This window comes from Aulostomus chinensis, chromosome 18, assembly GCF_037954235.1.
Source record: "Aulostomus chinensis isolate RoL2024-O1b breed Wild chromosome 18, RoL_Achi_v1.0, whole genome shotgun sequence".
NCBI lineage: Eukaryota > Metazoa > Chordata > Actinopteri > Syngnathiformes > Aulostomidae > Aulostomus > Aulostomus chinensis.
This window is the reverse complement of record NC_141337.1, coordinates 1427670-1436799: the sequence shown is the minus strand read 5'-3', so window position 1 is coordinate 1436799 and position 9130 is coordinate 1427670. Positions and strand designations below refer to the sequence as shown.

The 9130-nt window shown below is 50.3% G+C and overlaps 1 protein-coding gene across 2 annotated transcripts in view; it reads left to right on the top strand.

Moving 5' to 3' along the window:
• The first annotated feature begins 397 nt into the window (after nt 1–397).
• Nucleotides 398–9130, top strand: part of shisa6a (shisa family member 6a) — a 66956-nt gene continuing 58223 nt past the window's right edge. For both annotated transcript variants that reach the window (XM_086185144.1, XM_086185143.1), the window contains exons 1-3: nt 398–445; nt 763–1494; nt 6665–6822. In XM_086185144.1, the coding sequence (XP_086041270.1) occupies nt 935–1494; nt 6665–6822 (718 nt within the window). In that variant the 5' untranslated portion in view covers nt 398–445; nt 763–934. The remainder of the gene's footprint in view (nt 446–762; nt 1495–6664; nt 6823–9130) is intronic.

Here is a 9130-nt window from a genome sequence, read left to right as displayed (position 1 = left end):
ACTTCGTTCTTCCCTGTTTCTGTAGCATCCAACCCCCCCCCCCCCCCACACACACACACACTTACAGTTACACCTCTACAACACACACACTCTTACAGTTACAATTCTACAACACACACACACACACACACACATTCACACACAGTACAACAGCCGACGTGATTGGAGACTCGTGCGTAACCGCAGCCAGCTCGCGCACTGACGCGTGAATCGAACGGAGTCTCTCCCTCCTCCGCCGGTTATCGAGTGAAGCCTCCAGGCGTCAGGAGCGAGATGCCGATTCATAATTAACTCAGGTACCTGGGTCGGTGACGTAGGTGAAGGGCGGGAGAGGGGGGGGGGAGAGAGAGAGCGAGAGAGAGAGCGAGGTCTCGCTTCTTGTCTTCTCGACTCTGATTCAGTAGCAGCGGCTGACACGAGCCCGTCACCGGCCCCCTTTCGCCCGGTAAGTCCTCCTCATCTGCTCTTTCATTTTCTCATCAGAGGAGAAGCAGCAGTTTTCCCTCCAGAAGTTCCACCAGACAAAGTTTGAGGAGTAAAAGGAGGCGCCGATCGTTTTAATTCAGGTCTCTTTTCTAGTCAACTCGTCCAACCTCGGTTTTTGGGGTTCGTTTAACTTCCCTGGAGCAGAGGAGCGGGGCGCGGGGCGCGGGGCCAGCGGGCGCTGTCCGCGGTGCTGGAAGCAGAGAGCCTGCTCCTCTCAGCCTGCTCCTCTCGGAACTCAGCTGACTAAACGCCTCTGCTCTCCTCCCTCACTCTCAGATTCCTCGGAGGACGGAGGAGCTCCTCGCCACTCCTGCGGCCAGAACCCAACCCTCGGACCGGGACATGCGGAGAGCAGGAGAAGCCCGCGCGCGACAGCAGCAACAGGAGCATCTGCCATGAAGACCCCCGCAGGAGGCTCCGCTCGGTGAGAGGACACAGAGACCCAGAGATGATGGGGGTGACGCACCTCCTGCTGCTCCTCATCTACTTGGACCCGCTGAGCGTCCTGAGCGCCGCGAGCACCGCCAGCAAGAAGAGCAAAGCGCCTCCGCGGGGGAGGCCGAAGGTGAAGGGGGTCAACGGCAGCACCACCGCGGTGCCGGCGGCCGCGCCCGGGAGGATCACGCAGCTCCAGGCTCCCTCGGTGGTCCAGCACGACACCTGCCTGGGCTACTACGACGTGAGCGGCCAGTACGACAAAGAGTTCGCCTGCAACAACACGGACCACCGCTTCTGCTGCGGCAGCTGCTTCCTCCGCTTCTGCTGCGCGGACCGCGGGAAGCGGCTGGAGCAGAAGACCTGCACCAACTACAACACGCCGGACTGGATCAAGACGCAGCCCCCCTCCCCGGCACCGACGGGTGACACGTACGACCCGGAGCTGGACCAGACCAACACCACGGTCTACATCACGTGCGGGGTCATAGCGCTCATCATCGCGATTGGGATTTCTGCTAAAGTTGCTTATGACAAAGCCACCAAACCCCCCCAGGAGATGAACGTGCACAGGTGAGACTTCCTGTGATGTGAGCAGTTTGGCTGCAGCTGCTGCTTATGTTGATCTCAAAAATAATCTTTTTCGCATCAAATGTGTAGAAAATGTGGAAAATTAGTTTGTGTCAGTGTTGTGCTTTAGAATCAATGAGTCCGGGGCTAAAACTCTTCACAGGAGAAGAAGTCCTGACATTTCAGAGTGGAGGGAAGAAGGAGAGATGATCCCATAGTTGGTGATTCACTTCCTCTGCATCCGCTGGTCCTCATGCAGTGAAAAGAGTCCTCAGTCTGGGAGACACTTCATCTGCTGCCTGAGACTCGAGTGTAAACCAAACATGAGAGTTTATTGCTGAGAAGATGTCACCAATATTCTCAGAGCGATCCAGCTGCCGTCCCGGTGACTCACACATGACTTACCACATCAATATCCTGAGTTCAAACCGGCTGGTGACCTTTGCTACATGTCATTACTCTCCTCCCCTGAGCCGCGCTGTCAAAAAATGTCATGACTGTGTTGTGCAGCGACTCAGAGGAAGACGTGGCGCTATATTATGTCCGTCCAAGCCCAGAAGGAGAGAGTAAATGCCATGAACGCTGATCACGTTCATCAGGCTGAACGCGATCTCGTCCACAACGACAAGGTTTCCAATCCTCCAGGCGCCGGCCCAGGCCCGCTCTCTGAATTGTTCAATGAGCGTTAAAGCAACATAAAAACAGCCCCCGGAGCCGTTTGAGGCTGAGAGGATGAAGCAACGCTGAACACGTTTCTACAGCATCGTGGAAGCTGCGGCTTCACCCCGACGGTCATGACCAGGGTCGTGGTGTTCTTTTGTTTCATAAAACAGAGAGAAGCAGATAGGAGATTTTGCACTCTAACAGGGAGATTTTGTTCACCTGCTTTGTGTCTTAAAGGTGCGTAACCATGACGATGCCCCTGGGCCGAGGCAGAGTCGCTTGCTGACTCTGGTTCTGTTCACGGCCTCCATTATTGGAGGTTTTTTTTTTTCTCTTCGTCTTATCCTGCTGCGTATTTGACAGCCTCACACCATGAAACACTCTGGTCCTGGTTGAGTCCAAAAGATCCAGAAGGTCTGGGTTGGGTCGGTGTTCAGGTTCTGACGCCTCCTGGGACAAGCAGGCGCAGAGGCCCAGTTAGCAGACATCTCCGGTTCTGATTGCTGACTCTGCCTGAACAAGCATCAAATGACCACCGTCCATCAGCGCCACCTAGGTCAGAGTGAATGTTGCTCGTACTACTTTTTTTCCGTCTTCTGCCGTGCGTCAGGGCTGAAGTAAGAAGCCCGTTTAATCAATAAATGTCTCAATAAGTGTCGTCAGTGGGACTTCAGACGTGAGCCATCGTGACGTTCAGGAGCAGCAGGCACCAGCGTCGGATGGCCGAGGCGGAACTATGCTTCACCGCCCCACCCCCCCTTGGCTCGGTCCAACACGAATAACTGCAGGTGACTCAAGTGACTGAGCTGAGAGTTTTGTCCTCTCACCAGTGGGCGGAATCATTTAGTCAAACTTGACCTCTTTTCAACACTCATTTATTCGTTTGTACTTGAACGCCTCAGTGACCATGGAGCGCAACGGCAGGAGAGTTTCAGCTCCTGTAACACAGACGGTTCACTAAATATGTTGTGGGACAACACACACGTGATGAGAGCACGCAAACACGCCAGTCACACACAGCACAGTCAGGTGCAGAGTAGGACGTCATGCCTCTGTGGTCACAGAAGACAACAAGACAACAATAAAACACTTAGGACTGCAGTTTCCGGTTCAACAGCACCCAGCGGACGGAGAACCACAATTCAGAACTTCAGCCCAAAAAAACTCATGGTGTTGAGTGTCCCAAATCCCATCCTTCCATACTTCGAATTAGAACTCTTAGAATTCTGAGTGTACTCAACTCAAAATGGAACAAAGTAGTGACAGTACGCCAAAATTGAGCATGTAAAAGTACCCGGATGCTGTACTTAAATCGGTCAAGATAAAGTATGTGACGGTGGACACTCGCTGCACTCGTTTCATCGATAAAAATGGTGGTGGGCAGCTGTGGTGAGAGTCGGTCCACACCGATTTGTACAGAGTCATCTTTACATTAAATAATGAGGACAAGTTTGAAATTCTGTGTGGACACGGGTTTGAAAACTAAAACGACTTGTCACCAACATGTTTTACTGACGAGATCCCACAGATAAACTCCACACACCGTTGACCTTCAGCCAATAGAAGGAGGACATCGCGTTGTCGGCGCCAATTGCGGCATAACAGCGCATGATGACCGTTCATTTTACTGTTTTACTGCTTCAGTAATTGACAAACAAGCACAGGCGAAAGGTGGCGGTAATTAGCTGATGCTGATGCTGATGCTGATGCTGATGCTGATGCTGATGCTGATGCTGATGCGGTGCTAGCCAGTCACAAATCGGCGTAGATGAAGAAGACATGGCGTCATCATTTCCGGTGAGTGCGCCGTGCGGCGGTATACGATTTGGGCCAGTACTGCACCCTCCAAACTCGCACGCTGCGGGATTGAGTACACAGTATGATGAGTATACTCAGGTTGAAAATTTGAAGTACTCGTTATGGAAGTATGCGATTTGGGACACAGCAACAGTTTCGCTGCTGCGTGAGTTCTGTCCCTGAACCTGTCCAGAACCTGGTCCATTCTTGGATGGTGGACGACCAAATCAAGCTACAGCTGTAAGCTGGACTGTGCATGTAAACGCACAACGTCAACAATTATAAAATAAACGTGTTCGTCGTGTCACGTGACCAAAGGGATCCTGACTGGATTTCCTCTCTCTACCTTCTCTCTCTACTTTCTACTGACAATGTTTCCATGGTGATGGTGTTTCGCAGCCGTGTCGTGCAGAGTTTAGAGGTCGTTGTTACTGCGCATATTTGTAGACGACACAAGTGTAAAGTAATCACTTTAAATATTCACCTGCTGTGTCACTTTGGGGGCGGAGCCTGTTGCATCAGAGCTGTGATGTCACAGAAGGTGCTGCTGCTGAGACTCAGCATTGATTCTGCTCAGTGACAATGTGAGAGTGGAGCACTTCAACAAAAGGCTCGGCACTGACTTGATAGATCCAGCGGGCGAAGGGAACAAAGTCGACCCGGCGCTACGCGGTGTCCTCGTGCTGTCATCAGACGTTTCTCTGTGACTGAGACGAACACTGGGCGACGTGCTGACTGGTACCAGTTCACCAGTTGGAATCTGTTACAAACTCCAGTCGTACATTTCCCTGAACTTTCAGTTGCTGCTGTTATTTTCCAAATTGTTTTGCCTTTTAACTCTGGGTTCTGCAACCAGAGAACAAAGCATCATTCACACCAGCCGGCCGGCATAAACGGCATCTCAGTTTGCTGTGCAGAATGAGATCAATACGGCCGCTTCAACCCACTGGCTTTAGCTCTCGCTCTGCATTTCTTGTGTTTCAGTGAAGGTCACAGACCAAACAGCAAAGGTCTGCCAGCAGCTCAGTATTCAGCTCACAGTCCTCCCTCAGTCACAGAGGCTGGAGTCTAAATCACTTCAGAGAAGCACCGGAAATTAACAGAGAAGCTCCACTTTTTTGGGCCGAGACCGCGGCCAAATATAAAGCTAATCCCATGTTCCACTCCTTCGTTTTGGTCACGGCTGTCAACGTGAATGCCTGCTGCCAGCTTGGGAGGTCGACGTCATTACACCAGCTGAACGTGCCGGATGGCCGGTGACAATAAACAAATCCTACCCAGAGAAACACGAGGATGGGAGACACTCGTCATCTCTGAAGTCTCAGAGGAGCTGGGGGACGTCCACGTCCCTCAGAGAGCTGCCTCATGTCTTCATTCGGGATCCACTGAAACAACCTCCTTCTCAGCAGGGCACACGCAGAACGACTATGACACAAAATATTCTACAGTTGGGAGAATCGAATGAGGCAAAAATCTGTGTGACTGAAGAGGAAATAAGCGTCTACAGCAGGAAGCCGGGATGCGTGTTGTGGTGCCATCAAGAAATTTGACAAACAACATCCAACAACGAGCAGAGTTTGAGTTTCCAGCCTCGTGAGCACGTGACAATGAGGAGGGCACCCAGCTTGAAACAGCAGCTGTTGTCATAAAAATATTCATATTTTATTTGTCCAATATGGATATTTTTGTCCCACCTGTAATTAGGACCCCTTCGTGTTGGACTCATTAAACCAACAAAGCAACAGCGTGAGCGGCGGTTTGTGCTTAGGAGATCAGAAAACTGTAGTTTATCATTTTTCACCGACGACGACGACTTCTTCAAGTACGTAGCATCAGATGTTAGAAAAGAAAGTTCTACGACGCTTGGGCAGAGTAAAGGTCCGTGTAGTGGAAACCGTCTCTGGTCAACCTCCCCCCACCTGGACTCGTGGAACCAGGGATCAGGTTCTTTACTGCCACACAGCAATCATGAGATTCTGAACTCTTAAACTCTTCAGTGCCTCAGACTCCGGCTCTGACGCATCAAACAATCCACAACAAAAGTTCTGCAGTTTCCACGAAACAAGACAACAATCCTGCAAGTGACTTTAGCATGAAACACACGTTAGAAGTCAGATCAGCTCCTGTACACTCGTGGAGCTGCTGCTGCACCCGACGTGGCAGCCAACTGGGACAATACAAAACCAGGTCGCCTCTGTGTGCAGAAAAGCTCCAGCTTAAATAAGTGTGCCCATCCTGGAAGGGAAATGCTATTAATACACCGTGTATCTCCCAAAGTCACAGAGTTATGGAAAAGTGGACGGCATGGCTGCTTTAGGTCGACATTGACACAGTTTAACTGCCCTTTCATTTCCTTCAAGAAAACACAGCACCGGCAGCACTTCATCTCACACGCCGACACCAGGCCCAAAGCTGGAATTGGTATTGGTGAAATATCGCTTTTATCTTGTGGCTTCAAAGGACAGAGACTGGCTTAACTCTTAATAAATGAGCTTTGAGCTGCAGTCCAGCACAAATAACACGGCTCCTCTGCACCTTGTGCACCCTGCCATTGAAAATCTAACTCCCCTGTGGCTCTGAATGTAATTAGGATTTCCTCTCTGTCTCGCCGCAGACCTCTATGATTCAAATTGAAGCTGCGGCTAAATAAATTAGGAAGACCTTTCAGGGAGTGGACCAGAAATAAAGAAACATTTGTGTGATTTCCTTTCAGAGCCCTGGCAGACATTCTGAGGCAACAAGGACCAGTTCCAATTTCTCAGTATGAGCATGAAAACATCGCAGCGATCGATGGGTCGCCCAAAGACGAGACGCCGGTCAGAACCTCCAAGAATCATTACACCCCCGTTCACAGCAAGCCATCGAACCACGGTAGGTGACGCTGCCCTGCGGCGCTCTGACTTCACAACATCCTCTCCTTTGTATGCTCTTAACACAAAGATGTGAACTTATGATGCAAAAACCCTACGAGCATCCGGCAACATCAGCCATCAACACGCCTCCTCAACCTCGCTCACAGACGCTCGTCTTCAGAGGTTCCGCGTCCTTGCTGGCGTGTTCACCGTCTCATGCAGGCCAGGAAGGAACATGCAGGTGGAACACCTTCATAAACCTACTTGAGCTGAATGCCAAACGTTGTTTCCCTCTCAGTGGGAAATGCAATACATCGAGAGGCTGCTCACTGCAGAATGCAACACTTAAGCTCCGCCTCCTGGAGCTGCAGAGCCGGTCATGTGACACGAGCCACAATCAGGAGACTAATTCGCAGTTCAATGTTTTTAACTTCCAAATAAAAGTTTGGGGCATTTGAGTTTCCAAATGTTTCATCTCATCGAACGCAATCTACTCACATCATGACATTTATGAGCAGTGATCAAAAACGTTAGCTTGCGAGCGAATGAAAAACACGCCGCTCTCGAGTCATCAGTGTTTTGAAGGCTTCTTGATGTCCAGTGGTTGACATGAGGGATCCATCTGGTGGATCCTTCATCCCGACGCACCCTAGTATGAGTTTGCGTGAGTGAACGGCGGCCATTTTGAGCCAAGCGGCTTGAGACAGCGATGAAGTACACGAGCAGTTCTACACTACACGCCTTCACGTGCCACAAAATACCCAAATTACCCTCCTTTATCGAGAGTTCCATTCCATTCAGTTGCAGCAGACGAGAGTTCCCCTGTTAGGGGAAGCTTCATTATCAACGCTCAAGGGTGGAGCTGGAGGTCCGACTCTCTGGGGGAGGAGCAAGCAACACTTGTGATGTCACCGTGGTTAAGTTCAAGCAGAAAAACAGACAAATGAGAACGACTGCAAACGTCTCCCTCCTGGCTCTCGATCATGTGATACATATGATGGTGCATTAATCTCCGTAGGTATAAGTACGATGGCTAAAGCTGGAACTCTACAGCTTGTCTCGACAAATCTCACTTCCATGGTGTAGACCCCTCTTAGCTTCATCTGAAGCAACATCCTTTGATTGACAGCCGCTGAACAAGATGGACGGGCAGTGATCCTTAAGCTTTTCTGTCAATCTTCCTTAACATACGAGGCAAACGCACAGCAGATTAAATGCAAGGCCTGCTCGCCCCTTCAGGCTGTTGTCCCCTAAGCCGACTCAGCACTGGCTCAAAATTGAGAGGCAAATTATCATCTTCTGCAGGAGACGCAAGCTTTTTGTCCACAGATAATTCTGTCTTGCAATGCCGTTCCTCCTACTTTTATCCGGTCTCCAGATCCCTGCTCCAGGGATCAGCTCGTTTGCTAAGTGCCCTAGTATGGTGTCCCAGATTCAACAGTGTTATGTTTCAGACCCATGTCACCCTGCCTCTACCCGTCTCTCCACCACAGCCCCCAAAAGTGGAAGGAATATGTCAGGGGAGTGGTTTGCAGGATGTGAGCTGCTTCTTTCTGCAGTAGAATGACAAGTTTTAACAGCTACCTGAGCACGAGCGCTGGGATCACCTGCTTCATCACCAGCTTGAATCACAAAACCCTGACTGCTGGCAGCCAAGTCTCCAGGTGCCTGTGGGCGGCACCAGACAATGAAACCTGTTAGACGCCAGCAGTTAGACTTGGACATGAACTTGAAGATATAAACCACAGCATACATACATCAAATTCATGAGGTTTTCAAAGATGGCAACATGCATAGACACAACTAGCAGCTACTTGACAAGCATCATCATTAACCTACGAAGTCCCGCTTCATTCATTAGCTTGTGTAGCAAGGCCGCCACCTAGTGGAGCGTCTTGTCCACACGTCTCCGATCATCCAATCAATCATTCCTCTCTGGTTGCTATGAGTTACAGGCTGGGAAACTTTGTAACTGTCGTTGTCAGCTTCTTATCAGGTAAATCAGGTGGATCTCAATCAGGTGTTGAGAGGTTCAAGGGGGCGAGACTACAGAGAGGCTCTCGGGGAAGGTTCCTTATTGTGTATTGATTATAGCAGCGTACGATAATGTGACTGGCGTGACCTTGCAATGATTTCACACCACCAATGGTGACATGAACTCTGAGATATGCTACATATCTCAACACTTCCTCCCCCACATTGTAAGAACATGGAAGAATAGAAATGTTTGAGCACAATGAACTTTGGAGGGCAAAAATCAGCGTCCCTCCCACTGCCTCGTTATTTTGTGAGCTGTTTTGAGAAACGAGGGCCTCAAATCTTTAGGG